This window comes from Arvicanthis niloticus, chromosome 4, assembly GCF_011762505.2.
Source record: "Arvicanthis niloticus isolate mArvNil1 chromosome 4, mArvNil1.pat.X, whole genome shotgun sequence".
In the NCBI taxonomy this organism is placed as follows: Eukaryota; Metazoa; Chordata; class Mammalia; order Rodentia; family Muridae; genus Arvicanthis; species Arvicanthis niloticus.
In genome coordinates, this window is record NC_047661.1 from 99,812,346 (window position 1) to 99,834,781 (window position 22,436).

The 22,436-nt window shown below is 45.5% G+C and overlaps 1 protein-coding gene across 5 annotated transcripts in view; it reads left to right on the top strand.

Annotated features, from left to right (window-relative positions):
• The window catches only part of Abca4 (ATP binding cassette subfamily A member 4), a 134,899-nt gene that overhangs the window by 107,836 nt on the left and 4,627 nt on the right, over window positions 1-22,436 (top strand). For 4 of the 5 annotated variants that reach the window (XM_076933199.1, XM_034500722.2, XM_076933200.1 and 1 more), the window contains 12 exons: window positions 3,038-3,153; window positions 4,148-4,295; window positions 6,192-6,315; window positions 6,696-6,825; window positions 10,496-10,616; window positions 11,072-11,134; window positions 11,999-12,105; window positions 14,890-15,031; window positions 18,239-18,373; window positions 19,114-19,217; window positions 19,297-19,389; window positions 20,793-21,042. In XM_076933199.1, the coding sequence (XP_076789314.1) occupies window positions 3,038-3,153; window positions 4,148-4,295; window positions 6,192-6,315; window positions 6,696-6,825; window positions 10,496-10,616; window positions 11,072-11,134; window positions 11,999-12,105; window positions 14,890-15,031; window positions 18,239-18,373; window positions 19,114-19,217; window positions 19,297-19,389; window positions 20,793-21,042 (1,533 nt within the window). Of the gene's footprint in view, window positions 1-3,037; window positions 3,154-4,147; window positions 4,296-6,191; window positions 6,316-6,695; window positions 6,826-6,922; window positions 10,617-11,071; window positions 11,135-11,998; window positions 12,106-14,889; window positions 15,032-18,238; window positions 18,374-19,113; window positions 19,218-19,296; window positions 19,390-20,792; window positions 21,043-22,436 lie in introns of those variants that run through there. The other variant, XM_076933202.1, reaches the window with a different exon arrangement.

The following is a 22,436-nucleotide window of genomic DNA, read 5'->3' on the forward strand; positions in this document are numbered from 1 at the left end:
GTGCTGCTCTGGGGAAGCAGCTGCTGTGAAGGCCTACTTCTCACCATAGAGGGTGAACTCTTATGTTTGGCCAGCTTGACTGTGTCCTCCCAAGTGGGGACTTTCCGCTTCCCAGACTTTTTGAGGAAGGCTGCCAACTCCTGCTGCTTGATGTCTTTTACACAATTCCAGGCATCCTGTAGTTTCTGGGCTGCTAACCAGGAGAAAAGAGTTGAAAACTGGTTTTTGGGTTTTTTTTTTTTTTATGTGAGTGTGTGTGTGTGTGTGTGTGTGTCTGTCTGTCTGTCTGTCTGTCTGTCTGTCTGTGTCTGCTCTGTCTCTCTTTCACACACACACATAGACACACACTCCTCTGGGTTTACAAACAAGAACATGCCTCCATACCAACACCTTGCACTAGCTCATGCTCTTTTGTCTCCTTCAACCCAAAACAGTTCCTGCTCCTCCCCTGACACACACGACCTTAACCCACTGGAAGATCCCAGGGTAGTTATTTGGCAGGGTGTCCTCCAGTTAGGGGTTACCTGAGGTTCCTCATGACCAGACTGAGGCTGTGAGTCCGTGGCAGCAGTGTCAGTTGCAGAAGCTGGGTTCTCCTTGCACTCTTCAGTTTGGGTCCAATTTCCACTTGTCCTAGTTTTGGGGGGCATTCACTTTGCCACTTACAAAGATGTTTGTCCAGCTTCTCCACCAGAAGAATTATTCTTTCCTCCTTTATTATTATTAGGAACTTTAAGGGGTACTTTGAAGATACATAAAATAGGGCTGGAGAGATGGCTCAGAGGTTGAGAGCACTGACTGTTCTTCCAAAGGTCCTGAGTTCAATTCCCAGCAACCACATGGTGGCTCCCAACCATCTGTAATGGAATCTGATGCCCTCTTCTGGTGTGTCTGAAGACAGCTATAGTATACTCATGTACATTAATAAATAAGTATTTAAAAAGAAAAGAAGATGCACAAATAACTAGTTTGTTAGCAAACTTACCCTTTGTTCATTATTTATGCATGTATGTATTCATAGCTCTTGTTAATTAGTGGATTATAATATGATACAATTATTATTTAGTTTAATACAGAGACAATCAACAGTGTAACCAGTGGGCACTCCTTCAAGCTGCTCGTTACGCCCTATTGACTTGTGTCCATTTTCCTGGAGTACCTTCCTGCCTCTGGTTGTGCAGGAGACCCCAGGTTGATTTTACAACTCCCCTGGAGCCAGATATTTTCCCAAGGGATCCTGGTTCATTTCAGTAGGAAGCTTTCATAAACTAAAGTCTGGGCACCAGACTTGTTCATTGCCACCAAGACAGCACTGACAGCAGGCCTAACATACACAGATGTACACCAGTGTTCTCTCTCTAGTCACTAACTGCGATGCTCGCCTCCAACTCAAGTCTACTGCCAAAGAGTTCATGCTAGCTTTCTGACCTTCTAAGTCCATAATTCTCTTCTCCAAGTAAGAACTGGCTTTACCATCCTCAGTTGTTTACCTAACGGAGTGATATATACACCTGTAGTAAGTGCTCCATTTCTGCCCTGGTCCCCTTTCGGTAGGGATACCCCTCTCTTCTTCCTGCTTCAGCTGTGTCTCATGTGGACCAACTTCCTATACAGATACCTCTTCACCCCATGATGTTATGGGTCAGAGTCTGGAATGGATGCTCTCAGGTTCTTGGCCCCTTATTTAACAATGAAATAGAAGCCTGCATAGGGGATGGAGAGAGGGCTCAGTGGTTAGGAGGGGTCCTAGGTTCAGTTCCCTGTATGCACATGGTGGCTAACAACCATCTGTAAGTCTGATTCCAGAGGATCTGATGCTCTGTTCTTGTTTGTTAGCAAACTGCATGTACATAGTACAAAGGCATGCATTCATGCGAAACATTCATGCATGTAAAATAAAAATGAGCAAGTCTTAAAGAAGAATTGACTGCAACATAGCAAAGAAACTTTATTTAAAGTATGTAATAGAACAGATTAGAAATACACTGTCAAGATTGGCAGCAGGACAAATGAGTGAGGTCATCAAGGGCCTCAGTTATTTCTTGGGGTTCAAGAGGAGGAAGAGCTTGCTTGCTAGCAGGTGGAGTGCAGAAGTTTCCGTTTTGATGAACTAAGATTGTATAAATCTTTGCTAATGTGCATGCTCTTCTGATTTTAATCCTATGCATGTCCAGTTGTACATAGGCATAAGATGGGAAATGGGGCATTTCCCCTGAAAGTTCATTTGAGGATACAGTTTTGCTTTATTATACATGTATCCTAGCTAATCTAGGGTACTCAATATAGGCCCATAACCTATAATCCCAAGACAGTGTTCCAGGAAGTACTAGAATTCAAATAGGGCATATCAAAGGGTTGCTAAGAGAAGTAACTTATTTTTGTTGTTTAACATGGGTATGCACGCAACTTGATGCAGGCCAAAATCTTAACCTGCTAACAAGTATGATCTGGAAATGGTTGTGTGTATAGCCCAAGCCAAGTGGAGCCGCAGCTGCTAAGCTATTCCTTATGCTTGTCTGTCTCAACAGGGCCTCTGGCACCCACTCCAGGTACCCTCTGTGCAATGCCCTCCTCAACCTCACCAGGCTTTTACCCTGGTGGAGACCTAATCTTACCATATCCAAGCCTGACCTAATGTCTTTAGAACTGCATTGTTTAGAAGAGTTACCCCCACCCGTGTGAGCTTCTCAAAGTCAAAAGATATATTTTAAATTTTTCTAAATTCTGGAGACATCTTTAGAAAGAATAACCATCAGGACTTTACGACCAATTAGTAAGAGAGTAAGAGATCAGAGAGAAGTTCATATATACCCTTTCCAAAGATACAGATACAGAAAGATACAGAAAGATCCAAAGACACAGAACAGGAGTAGAAAAGAGATCTTAGAACTATGACCAGCTTGACCTAGGTCTTAACTCTGTATCTGTTAATCAAAAAACTATTTAGACTATTGGACTCAGTCCAAGTCCATAAGAGTTGGGAGAGCCTGGCCCCAGGTCATAGAGGTTCAGTGTCATACTCTCTCCTCTCTTCAAGATGAATTACGCTGTCAGTGCAGGACTAGTGGTGGGCATCTTCATTGGATTCCAAAAGAAAGCCTACACATCCACAGAGAACCTTCCTGCACTGGTCGCTCTGCTCATGCTCTATGGGTAAGTCATCTGGGCCAGGGGAGGAGATATTATTTTCTGGTAGCAAACTTGGGTTGTCTTATAGTGGTAGCACATGCAGGCTTAGCTTCCAGACCAAGAAGCTTCTGTGGTAGCTAATCAGAAATCTGCCTGACTGACTTCAGCCATCTAAGTCTTTCTGAGTCCTACTCCAGTTAGGGATGAAGAGATACATACCACATAGTCTGAATATTCTTTACTTCCAACTGTGGCCTTGACTGAAGTCTGGGACTCAGTCCCCACTTCCTCCCCAGCTCTGATTTCTATTCCCTCTGTGGGCAAGCTGCCCAATGTAGTGTCTCCCTCTATGCTGACTAAGAATTATCTTCATACAGTAGAAGATTCTAGGCTTCAACACTACCCCTAGGTCAGGCTAGAAGATGACACGGAGACTGGATCCAATCAATTTATGGAGCACAGCAAGCAGCTTTGTATCTCAGGCTTACCACTGGCTATAGGTTTAACTGTGGCCAAGAATGCATTTATCTGGCCTGTAGACTCCTCACCTATAAATAAAGGAAGGAATGATGCCTAGCCCTTCATCATGTGAAGAGGGAAGACTTACCAAAACCTCGGTCTCTGTCCTAGAACAGTGGTCTCAGTTTTTCTCTCTTGAGAGTGGACTCAGAAGCCAGCTTGACTGTGGACTAGAAAATGAACTGTGAAGATGAACTTGGGACTTCCATTCTGCTTTACCTGGAGTAGAGAGCATTACCATGGGTGGCCTCTGGGCTTTATAGCTCATGAAGTTCACACAAAGCTCCTGCCTCATTCTCCCCTCATGAAACTCATGATATGGTTAGGACAAACATCACCAACTTGTTTTGAAGATATAGCACAGAGTCCAAGGAATGGAGTGTCTCTTCTCTTTCTCTGGGACCCTGGCCAGTCCAAACATGTCCCCTTATATTTAGAGGTATGGTTGATGGGGTGGAACCCAGAACTCTCTCCCTCTGAGCTGTGTCATCTCACACAGATGGGCAGTCATCCCCATGATGTATCCAGCATCCTTCCTGTTTGAAGTCCCCAGCACAGCCTATGTGGCTTTGTCTTGTGCTAACCTATTCATCGGCATCAACAGCAGCGCCATCACCTTTGTCCTGGAATTATTTGAGAATAACCGGGTGAGCAGGACCTTCTTGGCTTCCTGGTTTAGTTAGTGGGATGTTCAAACTGATATAGCAGTCCCCAGAGCCACGGAGAGCACTGTATACAGATGCACATGCCCAGGTGATCAGAGTTGTCTCCCCCACCCTCACTGGGCTCTACTCCCTACTCTCAAGTCTTGATTTATATGCTGTGAGTGCCATGGCTTTATAAGCCTCTTCTTTAAAGGATTCACTCATGATTCTAACTTTTTAGAATAAAGGTAGAAAGCATGCACATTCATGTACAAACACTCATATGCATGTGCATATACACACACACATACACACACACAATGACATAGTCAGGTGATTTCATATTAGGACTGCATACTAACGGCTTGTGCCACGGGAGCTTCAGTTCAAGTGACTTCAAAATGTAAAAGAAACAAGAAGATGTAAGAATGAAGAAGCTCCCTCCCCATTTCCGGTCACCCAACTCTCTTCTCGAGATTCCACCTTATTCCAATTTGTAATGTTTTCTGAAGACATACAAACAAACATGTATTCTTCTCCAACATTTTTTTTCATACATAAATGATAACATACTAGCACATACTGTCCTGCTCCCAAATAATCCTGAGGATGGGATTAGGAAACCCTGGTGCCAAATGGCTGTTTTACCAGATATTAGGTCCACTTGCCTTGTCTACACCCTCTGCTTCTTTGTCCAGATGGAGATGCCAGACAGAAGCCTTTAAAAACAAGGGAGTAGGTGGCTAAAGGGCTGGTTGTCTTACTTTTGATGACTCTCTCTGTGTTCTGCTCTGCTCTGGCTATGGCTCTGGCTCTGGCTATGCTGTGCTGTGCTGTGCTGTGCTGTGCTGTGCTATGGCTCTGGCTCTGGTTATGCTATGCTATGGCTATGGCTATGGCTAGGCTATGGCTATGGCTAGGCTATGGCTAGGCTATGGCTATGGCTAGGCTATGGCTAGGCTATGGCTATGGCTAGGCTATGGCTATGGCTAGGCTATGGCTATGGCTATGGCTATGGCTAGGCTATGGCTATGGCTATGGCTATGGCTAGGCTATGGCTATGGCTAGGCTATGGCTATGGCTATGGCTAGGCTATGGCTATGGCTAGGCTATGGCTATGGCTATGGCTATGGCTAGGCTATGGCTATGGCTATGGCTATGGCTATGGCTATGGCTAGGCTATGGCTAGGCTATGGCTATGGCTAGGCTATGGCTAGGCTATGGCTATGGCTAGGCTATGGCTATGGCTATGGCTATGGCTAGGCTATGGCTATGGCTAGGCTATGGCTATGGCTATGGCTATGGCTAGGCTATGGCTATGGCTATGGCTATGGCTATGGCTAGGCTATGGCTAGGCTATGGCTATGGCTAGGCTATGGCTAGGCTATGGCTATGGCTAGGCTATGGCTATGGCTAGGCTATGGCTATGGCTATGGCTATGGCTAGGCTATGGCTATGGCTAGGCTATGGCTATGGCTATGGCTATGGCTAGGCTATGGCTATGGCTATGGCTATGGCTATGGCTAGGTTATGGCTAGGCTATGGCTATGGCTAGGCTATGGCTAGGCTATGGCTATGGCTAGGCTATGGCTATGGCTAGGCTATGGCTATGGCTATGGCTATGGCTATGGCTATGGCTAGGCTATGGCTATGGCTAGGCTATGGCTATGGCTATGGCTAGGCTATGGCTAGGCTATGCTATGACTGTACTCCCAGCACTCCAGCTTCCTGGGGGTCTGTGTCCCTAGCCATTCCTTTTCTCACTAGTTTTTCACAGTTCAGAGGGTGGCCACACATCTGCCTGGCCTTGCGCTGTGAAGCCATCAGAGCCTACCTGCTCATGAGGGGACAGGTGGCCTCAGCCTCCACACTCCTAACATTCTCGCTTCTCTTTCTCAGACACTGCTCAGGTTCAATGCCACATTGAGGAAGTTGCTCATTGTCTTCCCTCACTTCTGCCTGGGCCGGGGCCTTATCGACCTGGCACTCAGCCAAGCTGTGACAGACATCTATGCCCAGTTTGGTGGGTAGCACTCTAGGTCTGTGGGTCACAACCATGGATCCATTCATGCTGGGAAAGTCACAACATGGGTTCTGACGTCAGACCTGCAGCCTAGAGGCTGGGAGGCCACCTAAATGCAGGTCAGGCATCATGCTAGACCAGACACCTAGAAGGGGTCAGGGTGCCACTGTGTCTATGGCCAAGAGCCACAGGCAGGGCCAAGCACAGGATTTTACCTTCCTATATTCTGGCCTGGGGAGCCAAGAAGAACTTGATTTAGGTCTCATTTAGCCTCTCACATAAGGCCTGAGCATATGGGTCATAGTTGGGTCTTCATGAGTGAGCCTGGCAGCTTGATGCAGACTTTATTCTTGCTAATGTCCTATTGCTTCTATTCTCAGGTGAGGAGTACTCTGCAAACCCATTCCAGTGGGACCTGATTGGGAAGAACCTGGTTGCTATGGCAATAGAAGGGGTGGTGTACTTCCTTCTGACCCTGCTCATCCAGCATCACTTCTTCTTCACCCGGTGGTATGTCTTCCTGGACCCCAGTGTTTCCAACCCTGGGCTTCACCTCGGCATGGTTCTCAGAAACTGCATTCTGTTCTTTGTTCTCTTCCTTCTCAAGGCCCAGTTTGTTCTGCACACCACAGGGAGAGATGGGTTAAAACAGGCCCGTTCGAACTCGAGACAAGTCTTAACTTCAAACTTTGAGAAATACAATGGTTTCATTTTAATTACTAATATTTGACTTTCTTGTGTAATTACTACACACCTATCTTAAACTGGATGATAAAACTGCAAGAAGGATCACGATGGAGTATCCAAGACACTAGGAAGCACGGTTTCGATCTTTGAGAAGTGAGACAAAGCAAACTCCCTTGCGAGTTAGAACATTGAGTGAGGGCAGGGCAGGGAAGTGGGACAAGGAATAAAATTGGGACCTTGTGCCAGGTGAGGCAGCCAGGGACCCATGGGAAAGTGAAAAAAGGCAATTCAGCCTCCATCCCTGAATCTAGATAGCTGCCGACCCTAGCATTACCAGGACATCTCAAAGGTCAGGTCAGAGAGTTCCTGTCCAGCCACACGTCCCCAGGCTCTTCCTGCCTGCCTCCTGCTGACCTGATCTTCCTTTCTGGAGTACACCCCCTTCAGAGGGACACACCCAGGGCCCTGTGCTGCGCTCACCCAGGCCTAAGAGTCTTTTGTGACAATGGTTTGTTTCTTAGCCTTTCCACCTCTCAGGGTATGTCTGATTATTTGTAAATAAACAGTTCCAGGACTTGGTGCATTATAAATGACCTGCTTCTCTAATCACAGGGTTGAGAAGACTAAGAAGGAAAATAAATCCATGCATATGGAATAAAACAGTCAGCAGTGCTTCTAGTTACGGGTCAGACCGAGAGAGGCTATCCGTAGGCCTCTCAGCCCTTTGCCGTGTTGGCCATAGGGTTTAGAAGAAAAGAGGAGGAAAGAGTTGATTACCAGCACTAAGTCATTAGCTTTAGACACTGACACTGATACCAGTGAGTCATAGAAAACATCAGAAAGACCTGGCTTCCAGACACCCAGCAACCACACCCCTGCAGATAATTAACAAGCAAAGAGAGAGGAGGGGAGGAAGAAAGGATGCTTTTGGTAGAAGAGGAGCCAGCCCCGGCAATGGCTAGGTCCTGCAGTGGAGATAAGGAGTCCCCAGGGAGGAGTGAGTCCGACAGGGCTGGAGGATCTTGAAGCCTGCCTCACTAGCAGTCAGATTGCTTCTTTATTTATACAGAACTCAGTAGGCATGGATAGATTCATGTTGTTCCAAAACATAGACCATATCACTTTTGTCCCTGGACATGTGTTTTAACTTCCTTTTGGTCATAAGTTTAGACATCATTGACAACCAGTGACAGAACAGAGTTATCTTTTACAGTCATTTTCTTTCACCAACCCCGTAACCCAATATTTAAGAATCTTGCATTTTCAAGGGCAGTAGACAGAACATCTCCAAGCCAGCCTGGGCACACTGTCATGTCTCAAGCACTGTATTACTAACTCTTAATGGTCAGAGTGTTAATTGTTATTAGGCCCAATAAAAACCTTCAGGCCAAAGCTACTGCAGTTATTCTATTTCTGTCACAATACAATGTTTATATTTTATATCCTTTTAGAATTTATTTACCTGTTTAACCTTGGTATTCTTTTATTTCTTGGCCATATGGCACCATAATGGCTCTACATGAGCTAACTTCTCTAAGAAGGGGAATATTAATATTTTATTCTTTTATCATTTATCCTCATGATTGTTTGTCCATTAGTATAAGCTCCTGTCTAGGGCAGAGGTAACTCCAGCCAATCTAACTTTGTTGCTGTATCTTTTCCTCAAGGGGCGTACCATACACAGCCCCAATCTTAAATGACACATAATTGTCTGAGTATAGTAAGAGGCTTTTAACCTGATCTACTGCCAAATTTTCTAGCCCATCAAATCTTGTTTATCTGTTACAGTTTACTTTGTTCTGATTATCTTGTTCCTAAGTACAGGGCCAGATAATAAGTAATACTTCCAAAAGTATCTTGGAGTCAGAACCTCGTAAGGAGATCTCTGGCATCTTTCTTTGAGTCATAACCTTTAGGGTGTAAGAAAGACCTTCAAGAAAAGTCAGATAAGAATATCTCCCTAAAGACGGGAGGGATAGTATGCTCAGGACTTTCCCAGGAAGCTTAGAGGCAGTTCTCTTGGGATGGGGTGTAAATGAGTCATGAGGACATTTTCATCAATCCTATATCCCAAGTTGTACAAATATTAAGAGCTCCCAAGCATCCAACACATGGAGATCATAATGTGACGTGGAAGATGGCAAGACGGTGATTGCATCACTTGGCTCAGCTTTGTTGATCTTTGCCAAGCATCTGTGCTGGCTTTATGTCTTTTGCCATTCCTATTAGATATGGCTGTGCCAGAAATTGCCTGCACAAAAATATGGCAACCCCAGAGGGTAAGACTGGTATACAGAATGAAAGGACTTCCAGGGAGCCATGGAACAGGAAGAGGAAGTAGTAGAGAATGAGGGCAGAGGGGCACAGCATTGGGTCAGGAAATACTCCTCATCTTGATGGCTTGGGACCCAAGCGACATGAAATCCCTGGGGTATTTTAACCCCGGTGGTGACATGACCTTGCCACACTGAGAGGTGAGATAGGAGTCCATGTTGATATGCAAAGAGACAACAGAGACCTGGGTATGAGGGGGGCATTGGAAGAGATAAAGTAGAAAGGGCTTTAGACAAGACTTAGTGATACGTCAGATGCAGTCAGTAAGGGAGAAAGGAAAGACTGGAACCCTAGGTCGGGCATGTCTAACTTACAACCTACAGGCCTCTTGCATCCGAGGAAAGCTAGGAATACAGCATAACACACTTGTAGATGAGGATGTCAGGTATCCGTGCCAAAAGGTTGGTCATTCTAGACGTAGGTAGTCAGGAACATTTTCAAAGAGTCTGTGCCTTTAAGGATGGGAAGATTCTGTTGGCAGGGCAGGAGCAAGAGAACACATTAAGGTCAGCAGGTGGGAATGGCCTGTGTGAGGTAGAGACCAGGGGCAGGTGCCAGTGGTTGGTGGAGAAGTGAGTGCAACTTAAAAAAAAAAAAAGTACAGATGGCAAAGGCATATGGGACCTGCCTGCAGGACAGAGAAGCTCAAAGAGGTTAGACTTGGAACTTAACAGATTGGACCAAGAAAGATTTGGAAGCATGTATTAATAAGATGCCAAAGCTATCCTGACATCGCACTGGTAAGGAGGGCTGGAGGAAGAGGGAAGGTAGTTAATAACTCACCTACATTTCACTTGCCACAGAGCAATGCTTTTATAATATAATGCGGCTCCCGAGTCTTTCAGACTCTGTCTTCACCCAGCCCTGAGGCAGCCTTCATCTCTCACCTTTATGTGGTCGAAGAAGACAAGGCTCAGAGAGGTCCAGGGACAAGGTCATGCATGAAGAGGCAAGATGGCGGCGCAGAGAGGATTTCAACAGAAGTGCTTGACCTTCCTGCCTCGGGTCCCTCCTGACGGGAACCGTTTTTTAGACTAGGTTTAGAGGAAAGAAGTCCAGAGGAGTAAAAGTGGGGGAACGGGAAGGACAGTTGGGTGAAAGGGACAGCATGATGGTTACTGCACGCCCTGCACAATCCTGCCCGTGCTCCTTCCTCTAGGATTGCTGAGCCCGCTAGAGAGCCCGTTTTTGATGAAGATGATGATGTGGCTGAAGAAAGACAGAGAGTTATGAGTGGGGGAAATAAAACTGACATCTTAAAGCTAAACCAACTAACCAAGGTGAGGAGCGGGTGTGGGCCATATTTTCCTGGCGTTGCAGGCTGAGTGCACAGATGGCACAGGACCGTTATGCTGTCCCATACACCCCCATGCTGTCTCTGTATTGTCACTTGCCTTCCTGGAGCACCTAGTTCCCATGATATTATATTGCCCCTGCTGTTCATCTTGGGTACCACAGGGTCTCCAGAAGAGCTTCTCTAACTGAGCACTGGCATCTGCTGTCTGTTCTGTTTGTGCATGGCATGGCTCGCCCTCCGTACCTCTCTGTGCCGTGGCTCCTCTCCCAATGTGGTGTTAATGTGTAGCCTTGTAGTGTCTGTGGTTTTCTTCCAAACTGCTCTGTGCTGCCTTTTGCTCTCACCCCTCTGCCCTGCCCTGTCAGAAGGGACCCTGTTCATGCACACACTGCTCTACCCTTGTCTTGGTCGTCAGCCCAGCTTCTTTGAATTTTACAGGTTTACTCAGGCGCTTCCAGCCCGGCAGTAGATCAGTTATGTGTCGGAGTCCGCCCTGGAGAGGTGGGTACCACACCGACTGACATGAAACAGCTCTTGAGAAAAATCAGCCCTCCGCCATGAATCTTCTCCCTCTAAGCAGAGCTGGACAGTAGAAATCGAATGAAAGCCAAACTTTCTGGTAGATATGGTAGCAGAGGGTATTAAATTTACTATTCTTATTTTATACAATATATCTAAAACGTAATTTTGATGTATAATTAATATAAAACTGTCTTAGTTGGGGTTTCTATTCCTGCACAAAACATCATGACCAAGAAGCAAGTTGGGGAGGAAAGGGTTTATTCAGTTTATACTTCCACATTGCTGTTCATCACCAAAGGAAGTCAGGGCAGGAACTCAAGTAGGTCAGGACGCAGGAGCAGATGCAGAGGCCATGGAAGGATGCTACTTACTAGCTTGCTTTTCCTGGCTTGCTCAGCTTGCTTTCTTATAGAACCCAAGACTCCCAGCCCAGGGATGGCACCACCCACAATGGTCCCTCCCCTCCTTGATCACTAATTAAGAAAATGCCTTACAGCTGGATCTCATGGAGGCATCTCCTCAAGGGAGGCTCCTTTCTCTGTGATAACTCTAGCTTGTGTCAAGTTGACACACAAAAGCAGCCAGTACAAAAATGTTACTGAGATATTTTTCGTTTTTCTTTTTTGTTCTTGTTCTAAGTCTTCAAAGCCAGTGGGTTACACAATTAGTGTCCATGTCAGTTAGGATTAGATGTATTTTGTGTTGGTAGCCACACATGACCAATAATCTCAGTAACGGCAGCCAGGTATAAGATGACTCTTCCAGCTCTCACACTGGCCTGGGGTCTGGCAATGAAGATGCCCTTGGTCGCTAGAGTAATACCTGGTCTCTGTTTTCTCCTAGTGCTTTGGCCTCCTGGGAGTGAATGGTGCAGGCAAAACCACCACATTCAAGATGCTTACTGGGGACACCACAGTGACATCGGGGGATGCTACCATAGCAGGCAAGAGGTGAGTTCTCTGCCCTTCCTGTTGTAGGGTGTCCCCACAGGCCATGTCCTTGTCCTAGCATAGGGAAAGCCATCCAGTGACATATGCCAGTATAACCCTGAGACCCAGAGAGATCTATGCAGAGAAGGGCGCCTCCCACAGAATGTGATTCAAAAGTACACAAGACATATATACACTGGAAAAAACCAAACCAAAATGTGATGGTTGAGAGTATGCTCTTAGCATGAATTCCCAGAAAGTTCTGGAAAACACTAAGTCAATGGTTCTTCATCTCTTTGGGTTATAGATCCTTTGAACAACTGATGAGCCCTGCACTTTCTTCCTCTGTAAGAATATTCCACACCCTCCCTTTCACTCCCTCCTGACAGCTTGCAAAGCTTTGAGGGGTTTACTGAGCCCTGGTACATCTGTGATCCCACTGCAGCCTCTGAGTCCCAGGTTAAGAACTCCTAGGTTGATATACCCTTTCTCTGGGTTGAGTTTTGCAATGGAGGCCCTCATCTAAGGGACTTCAGGAGGACCTCAGCAGCATTAGCCATTTGTGTGCCAATCCTTGTTCTTATCAGACCAAGGAAAGGCGAGAAAGAGAAAGTTGGCCTGTGTTGTTGGCCTCTGGAAAGTGACTATTGGCATCTATAATAATGTGAGTTTAAACAGACTTCTACTCTATGCGGCAGGCCATGTGGGTCCACGTTCCACCCTGCTGCTGGGATGCTGGGCAGCACCACTAGGCTGCACTTACCCTGCACCTCTGCTGTCTAGTGCTGGGCCTTAGCAAGGCACCAGGACACCTCTCAGGGAGTGGGAAAACACAGCGTAGGATGTTGGAGGCCGAAGCTGAGGTTCCCACGCTTCTGGGTGTCCAGTCGCAGCTGGGGTGTCACACAGAGAAGTGGGGAATGAAGTGTTGAGGCTCCACAGCCTGTGACAAGGCCAGGACCAGAGGCTCCCAAACTCCTGGACATCCAGACCCCTGCTGGGTTGTGTGCAGTTGGGAACAAGCTGGAGGGTTGTGAGCTGAGAACTACAATGACAAGCTCGGGGACAGGGGAGTGGAAACTTAGTCTTAGCTCATCTGCAAAAGTCCTTAGCTTAGGGACAGTTGTCTGGGAGCGCAGATTGTCCTTCTGCAGGAGACTTAGTCATCGAAGGCTTTCTCCATGCTCCCCACTGCAGTTCTTCGAGACAGTCTGTGTTTATCCATACCATTTATTGACTGTTCGTTGTGGAGAGTAAATCCATACCAACTCCTCCAGTGGAGCAGAGATTAAATACTTTATGCAGGGAGGAATGGCCGAGAAGGGAAGCTTATTGGCTAAGCCCTCAGGGCCTCTGAGAACATGGAGAACTCTGTTTTTGGCTACATGAACCGGGCACCCACAGTTCCTCTATTCCAGGCCAGGAATCTAGTAGGGAGCAGAGAGCTGCCTAATGTCTCAGGTGGGTGCCTGGGTGTCAGAGACTCTGAAACCACTCAACCATACCAAGTTTCCTCCTGGCACAGACCACTGTCATAGAAGGGCAGGAAAGAGAATGGCTTGATTCCTTGCTGGCTGCCCCCCGAACAGCAGCACCCGCACAGAGTGTGCTCACGGCTGCTCCATACTGGTTTGTTAGTGGAGACAGACTTTGTTGACAGCTCCCCAACATCTGCTTGACTACGACCTCCTTCTTTTACCCAAGAGCCCTGCTCAACACAGCCCCAAAAGCAGGGAGAGTCTTAAGCATACCTCCCGGATTCTGATAAGACGAATCTGGGATTCCAGACCCCTCCATGGCCATGTCTAGTGGGTCTGAAGCAAACACTGACAAAGATAGAGCCAGGTCATGGCTGAGTGCACTTCATCTGCCACCCAGCTATTTGCCACCAAGCAAGTGGTGGTAACAGTGGTAACAACAGGAATTACGGTGAGAGGGCTCGGTGGCAGATATAATAGGACATTATTAGGTGACACTAGTTTTAGTATAGATGAGACACAGTCTGCTATCCTTAGGTAAAACTGAGCTGCAATTTAGAGAGAAAGCAAAGATTTAAAACGGACTTGTAGGTGGGATAACTCCTGTGAGTTTGGAAAGGTTCTTTCCTTATTTCCCTGAGTGGTTTTAACTGACCTACCTATACCTTGAGTGATTTTTGTCACAACAGGGAACTGCCCTGGACTCTCTGGATCCCATCCTGTTATAGCTATCATTTATTAATAAGCTCTGACCTGTAAGTGGTTAGACAAAGGTGATTGGACAAAATGCTCTATGCACAAGTTTTTGTTGTTGTTCCAGTCAATACATTTTCTAGTAGGGTATTGATAAGGGATTAGTCAGCTGGGGAAGATAGAAACATATTCTGCTGCATGCCAGCCTCCTTTCTCTGGGTAGTTATCTGATTATCCCTCTTTGTAAATAAATACAGAGGAAGACGTTTACTTCCCCTGAGAGGTATCACATTTTCCAGGCTGCCCTTAAATGTCTGGAAGGGGTTAAGGTCCCTGAAGATTCATTGATCATTTCTTAAACCTTTGCTTCTAAGCTCTTAAGACAGGAGATCCAACCTATTCACTCAAGTGGCAGGTATCATCTTAGCTGTGTGAAACTTGGAAGAATCCAACTATTTAAAGCTCAGCACTCTGGAAATTCATGTTTCTAACTAAGGGATCCCCACTTTGATTTCCAAATTCTGTGTGTTTCTAAATGGAGAAGGTCTTGTCCCATGGCCGAAGGCTCTCTGGCTCCTGCTCTCTGCTCACCCCTCTATGAAGGAAACTCACTAATTGTTCTTTCTTCTTACAGCATTTTAAGTAATATTTCTGATGTCCATCAAAACATGGGCTACTGTCCTCAATTTGATGCGATTGATGACCTACTCACAGGCCGAGAGCACCTTTACCTCTATGCCAGGCTGCGGGGCGTGCCATCAAAGGAAATCGAGAAGGTGAGAAACAGTTTGTCATGGCCATGTGGGAGATTGGCAAACTATGTGCCTACATTATGGAGTATAAAAGTAAAATCATGTGGAGACAGAAAACTGGGTGCACTCTCCACCCACCCCAGCAATGGTCATGTCTGCTGTGTGCCAAGTCCTGACCTAGAAGCTGGATATAGCACTAAACAAAATGGACACACGCACAGTAAATTCTTGCCCTGAAGTCTTCTGTCTGGTGATACATGCATTTTTGTCTTTTAACCCATCAATTAGTATAGGATGAAATTTAAAAGTGGCAGTTTTTTCTAACCTGGCTAGCTCCTAAATAATTGAGATGGAGACTTACAGATTTATTCAACAAGCTTTAAGCACAGTAACTGAGCAGATATTTCTAACCTTTTATGCTACCCAGCTACTTCCCAGACATATGGCCAAGTTAGTTGCATTCAGTCTCTCCTTGGCTCGCTCTGCTGTAGTTATCTGTGCTCTTGGAGAACTCCCTTGGCGACCTCCCCCTATTCCTCCTCCTCCATCTGCCTCATGGCCCTTCTTTCCCTGGACACTTTCCTATCTCATGGTGAATTCCTCTCTGACTCTCCTCCCTGAGTCTCCTGGCTGGGATTGGAAGTCCAGCCTTCCTATCTCCTCTGCCCAGTCATTGGCTGTTCAGCCTTTTACTAACCAATCATAGATAATTGAGGAACATTCTTTATTCCACATTGATGCAGGAGATTCTTCAATATTCATAACAATGCCCGCATCCATGCCAGATCTCAGGGCTCAGAAATCAGCATCTGCAACACGCTGCCCAGGACCAAACCCCAACAAATCAACATTCTGGAGACTTATCCTAATGATCTACAAGTCACAGTACACAGTGCTTATGCACAAGGTCATTCATTACACTTGTGGTTGCAAAGTACCTGATATCACCTAAATATTTAGACATGGTCAGCTAGATGATACATGCGCCATTCTGATGCTGTTGTAGGAAAAGAATAAGGATGGCCTCTGCAGCCTGTTAAGGACTTATTGTCAGGGTTCTTTCTAATGTTACTGTATGAGAGCAGGCAAGGTGTGAAGGTGAGCATGTGGGTCGCTGCTTTTATGTAAGAAATAGGAAAACAAGAAGTGGATGTGCGGGTGCTTAGCTTTACAGATAGAGCCTACGAGGGGTAAGCCAGCACACCAGATGACAATGGTTTGGTAATAAATGGCAATTGGGATGAAGGGCAGATGGGAGGGAGTCATGGTTCTCTGAGGTTATCCTTTTGTTTAGCTTTGACTCATGCAGGTGTGTGCATGTTCTACAGATTCAGAACTAAGACTGCATCAGTAAGAATAAGAAGGGAGATAAAAGTGGAAACAGAAACAAAAAGAAGTCAAAGGGATACAAATAGGAAAGGAAGAAGTCAAAATATCTCTATTTTCAGATGATATAATAGTATAGTTAAATGACCCTAAAACTTCCACCAGAGAACTCCTAAACCTGATAAACAACTTCAGTAAAGTGGCTGGATATAAAATCAACTCAAACAAATCAGTAGCCTTCCTCTACTCAAAAGATAAACAGGCTGAGAAAGAAATTATGGAAATGACACCCTTCACAATAGTTACAAATAATATAAAATATCTTGGAGTGAATCTAACTAAACAAGTGAAAGATCTGTATGACAAGAACTTCAAGTCTCTGAAGAAAGCCATGCTCCTGGATTGGCAGGATTAATATAGTAAAAATGGCCATCCTGAATCTTACTTTTAAAAAAATAAGACAAATTCTAAAGAAATAATATTCCTTATAAAAGAAGGTGAGAAAGAGGGATTATGTGTTTTGAATATCAGAGTCTGTGGAAATATCCCTGATCACAGGGTGCTAAAGAAGAACAGAGAGGGCGAAAGACAGGTCTTTATGTGGGTAAAGCACTTGTGCAAATGTGAGGATCTGAGTTCAAATCCTCAGATTTAGATAAAGTCAGTTGTGCTGGTGCATGTCTGCAAACCCGGTGCTCCTAACAGCCAGATGGGAGGGGAACAGGAGAACACTCAAAGCTCACTGGCCACCTAGCCTGTCATACACAGCAGTGAACAAGTAAGAGATCCTGTCTCAAACAAAGAGGAAGGGGAGGAACAGCATCCAAGACTGTCTCGTGTCCCTCACGTGGGTGCTGAGGCAAGTGTGAACTAGGCTGGGGCATGACACTTCCATGCACGTACACACATTGGGTGTGGGGGAGGGCGCTTGAAAGCATTTCCAAACAACAAGTTTCAAATGGAGACTGCATCCTAATGGAAGAATGACAACAGATCCAGGAAAATATTCAGTGAGTTAGAGAGCCGCAAGTTCTGAGAGCAATAGTAAGCAGAAGACGATGTTGGGATGAACTCTGTGCTTGTCCATAGAGTGGCCAGTCCAAGTAAAGGCTCACAGGAAGTGATGAAGGCTCATAGGAAGTGACATCTAAGTATAGGACTAAAAAAGGGAAGTGAGTCACAGAGCTACCTACAGGGTGAGCTGGCCTCAGAATACTTCCCAGTGTGTTCCTTTCCCAGTGTGTTCCTGGGTATGACTGTGGGTGCATGCTTGCACACACACACACACACACACACACACACACACACACACACACGTGCACACTTGCATGTACACAGTTCCCTGTTGGGGTCCCTCAACACACTGTTCTGGTCCATCATTCTTTTTGTTAAAAAAAAAAAAAAAAAAAAAAATCTGTCACCTCTGATCTGGGAAGTATAACAATGGCAATACCCCACTATTCGTCCCACTGCAGTGCCTGCTACAGTGCCTGCCTGGCTCATGCTAGATGCTCTGTAAATATTTGCTACATGCACAAGTTACAAGGTTCCAGATGTATCCCTGCTTGGGGGGGGGGGGTAGAGCCAATGGGTTTGAGGTGCACTGTCTTCTCAAAGAGACCCTAGAACTCTTGGTGAGTTGTGTAGTCTTTGGAAGGCTGAAGGTTCTTTCCAACAGGGCTGCAGAACTCAGGAAAGCCACACTAGTGAAACCAAAGGTCAAGAGTAGAAAAGCTACCTTCTCACTTTAAAGTATGTGCTGGTGGATACTGGCCAGCAGATGGCCCTGCCACACCAGGCAGGATGACAGTAGAGAACACAACCTCGAACCTAACCAAACCACGCCTCTTCCTGGGGTCTTCACTTGTTCATCATCCACCAGCTGAAATTTCTTCTCTTTCCTAGGTTGCCAACTGGGGCATCCAGAGCCTGGGCTTGACTCTGTACGCTGACTGCCTGGTGGGCACCTACAGTGGAGGCAATAAGAGGAAACTCTCCACGGCCATAGCTCTTACTGGCTGCCCGCCCCTGCTGCTGCTGGTGAGGACATCGAACCCTGCAGAGTGGAGATGTCTCTGCACGTCCTGCGTTGGGGAAATTAATTCAGGGCTTGCAGCTTTAGAAAGACAACAGTTTGCTTTTGTCTGGATCATTCACTCACATGTTGTCCCTTTAAGGCAAATTAGCCAAGTGTTTGATCACAGCACAGTCTGGCCTTCAGTGCCGGGAAGTCTCTTGAAGGGCCAGAAGCTCAGAATGGGAAAGAAAGCCCTGTCAGCTCTAGGGAATGTTGTTATCTGGTTAGAAATTAGGATGAGGAAGTAAGTCTGTGTGTACTGGAGCATCTACTTGAATCAGAGGCTCTGGGGACCCTCTCATGAATTGGACCACAGTAGAGTCCCTGAGTCCATGCAGTCTGGGTTTTAAATGACACAGGACATAGAGGGGACTGTAAAGTTACTTGGGCTATTTTCCCTCCCCTGACCCTTCCTAAGGATAATTTTACTGTTGTCTCTATTAATTATTGTTATTGTTCATATTATTATTATCTTATTTATTTCTATTGTCTTTAATTTAGTCAGAGCTAACATGGACCTATAGGTGTATTCCATGTTTCCGTACTCTCCGATTCCCTCCTGCCTTTATGTCCTACAAGACATGCTTCTGCCTTGCTTGCTGGGAAGTGGTTGTGCACATGTCCATTAGCCCAGGAAGGATGTAACGATGGAGAAAGACCAACTCTGAGTCCATAGCTCCCTGTTTCCTCTCCTACTTCACAGGATGAGCCCACGACAGGGATGGATCCCCAGGCACGCCGTATGCTATGGAACACCATTGTGAGCATCATCAGAGAAGGGAGAGCTGTGGTTCTCACCTCCCACAGGCAAGAGATCCCCAGGGAGGTGGAGGGAGGGAGGAGCACCCCCTACCTTCTGTCTCACTTCCTCTCTCCTGCTTGATAGCATGGAAGAATGTGAAGCACTGTGTACTCGGCTGGCCATCATGGTGAAGGGCGCCTTCCAATGTCTGGGCACCATCCAACACCTCAAGTACAAGTAAGCACATGAGGGGCCTGTCTTCTACTACATTCTGTGGGTTCGTCCAGGCCTTGAGGTCACTGTGGACATTGGGACAGTTGCCTCTTCATCCCACAGGCATTGGCTAGTGATATCTAGGCCAGACTCTCTAGAGGCAGATGAAGAAAGCTGATAAGATATTCTATGCTGGGCTAACTGCTTGTGGTTAGAAGCTCACAGGAGTCTCTGGATAGGAGAGTTCTGACTGAGACATTTACAGAGCCTGGCTGGGATGGGTGAGGGCCACTGTCATTGACCCCGTATCAGCCCACATTTCCCTACAGATCCAGGACCCGTAGCACATTTTGTGAGGGTCTACAACCAATGTAAGAATAAATAAGAGACCAAACAGCTTGAGAACCAGTTTTTCTTTCTAGAATATTATATCCGGTTGGGTCTGAAAAAAAAAATGACCATATGTCATATGACAAACTAATAATCTTGAGCAATATTTCCTTGTGACCATAAACTTATAAATGGTTAAAGATAATTCCTTATTACGTATAACTTGTGAGGTAAAGCTAACAATTCATTAAAATGAGATTATCAGAACATTATCTTTCCTCGCATCCTAATATGTAAGGGGAAGAGTGGATTTATAGTTATCACTCTTTCCCAGGCCTATTAGAATATATTTAACATGGCTATGCAGAGCCCAGGATATAAACTATCAAGCTAGCTGGTTAGTATAACAGAGAATGTCGCTTCTCTGTGCTGAGATCAAATCTTAAGGAGTTCATGAAGCATGTTGCACAGGGGCCACCATCCTTCACATGGGTGGAATGATCGCATGTGTGCACATGCACACACAGACATCTTCAAAAACATGTCCCCATGATCTGCTTGCTTCAGCTGGGTCCCACCTTTGATGGAATCATCCACTGATAACATAAGAGTGCCTCATGATCACCCCTTAAGGTCCTACCTCTGATCAGTGCTGCAGGGAGTGCCAAGCCTTTATACGTGAGTCTTCAGAAGTCTATCATATCCAGACAACAGCAAAGCTCCACATTCCTCATGAACTTTCATCAGGGAGTAGTGCCTTCCCAAGCCTCTGTTCTTCCCTGGAAAATCATATAAAAGCCATTCAGTCTTCCCCACATAGAGCCGAGTGCTCTAGTCATATGTCTTTGTGGGTGGACCCAGGATCTCTACAGGGGGCTACAACCACCTTGGACTTTAGCAAGTATGTTCATCCAACTTCACCACACAGACATTTAGACCTCCAGAAACTGATGCCAAACATTTTTTTTTCCTAGTTCTAAACACGCATAGAAGGTCAATGTTGTGGGCTTTTAATCCCTATTACGCCGGATGAGTGTACTCTTTGTCTGGGGATTGCCTTAGCTCTTACAGTACTGTTCACACTGTGCACTTGCTAGGTTTGGAGACGGCTACATTGTCACAATGAAAATCAAATCCCCAAAGGATGACTTGCTTCCCGATTTGAATCCTGTGGAGCAGTTCTTCCAGGGCAACTTCCCTGGCAGTGTGCAGAGGGAGAGACACCACAGCATGCTCCAGTTCCAGGTCCCCTCATCCTCCCTGGCCAGGATCTTCCAGCTGCTCATTTCCCACAAGGACAGTCTGCTCATCGAGGAGTACTCAGTCACCCAGACCACACTGGACCAGGCAAGTCCACCCAGGGTACTAAGTGCCAGTGGGCTGTGCCCACTGTGCTAACACCTGACAAGAGTAGAGGGTAACATGGAAGGCAGGCAGGATGGCCTCAGTTTTAACACAGTCTCTGTTCCTTAAAGTCTGGCATTTCAGAAATGTTTTTCCAACATCATTTTAGTCATCCACAAACATTACTGACTATTTTTGCTTCATTTTCTTCTTATATTTCATGCTTGCTGTTTTATGGTGGTAGCTGATCTCTTTTTCTTTCCAAATCAACTTTTCCATGTGCAATTTGAAAAGAACAAATAGACATATTTAATTGTACGGCTCAGTGAGTTTTGACAAATAATTGCTTTTTATGCAGGTATTTATTTATTGGCATAAATGTGATGTTTGTGTGTTCATATGTGTTTGCATATGCATGTTTGCATGTGTGCAGGTACATATGAACGTGTGTGCGTGTGTGCATATGCATGTAGAGGCCTAAGGTTGACATCAGGAATCTTCCTTGATTACTCTTCCTCCTATTCTTTGAGGCAGGGTCTCTCAAATCAAACTCAGAGATTTCCAACAATATAGATACCCTTGTGAGCCAGCTTGCTCCAGGGATCTCCTGTCTCTACCTTCCAAGGCTATAACTATAGTTTGCCATACTTACCAGGCATTTATGTGGGTCCTGAGGCTCTGATCACTGGTCTCCATACTAGCATGACAAGCATTTAAAATATTTTAATGACTGAACTGTCTCCATAGTTCATCTTTACTCTTTTCATCTTGTGTCACTGAAATGCTATCTTCTAAACACCACATCCCCATTCTTTTTTTCCCCAGACAGTCCCTGGCAATTACCATTTCACTTTATTTTTGAAGATATTGTTATGTGTAATGCAGGACTATATGTAAGCCTGCTTCAGCTTCCCTAGTGCTGGGATTACACGTGCTAACATGTCTGGCTCTGTCTACTTTTTTCTATAAAATTGTTGATATCTATCTATCTATCTATCTATCTATCTATCATCTGTCTGTCTGTTTATCCTTCTATGAACCCCAACTATCTATCTATCTATCTATCTATCTATCTATCTATCTATCTATCTATCTATCTATCAATCATCTGTCTGTCTGTTTATCCTTCTATGAACCCCAACTATCTATCTATCTATCTATCTATCTATCTATCTATCTATCATCTTTCTATCTATAGATATATAGATACACACACACACACACACACACACACTCCTAAACATATAATTACAACCTGATCTGTCCTTGTAATGTTACTTACATATATATGTTTTTGTCTAACTGCTATGCTCTCCCTTGGCATTCCTTAGATGTATATAGTTCTTTTTATAGGCTTGGGGCTACAGGAGCTCCTCTACAATCCACACTAGTATGTC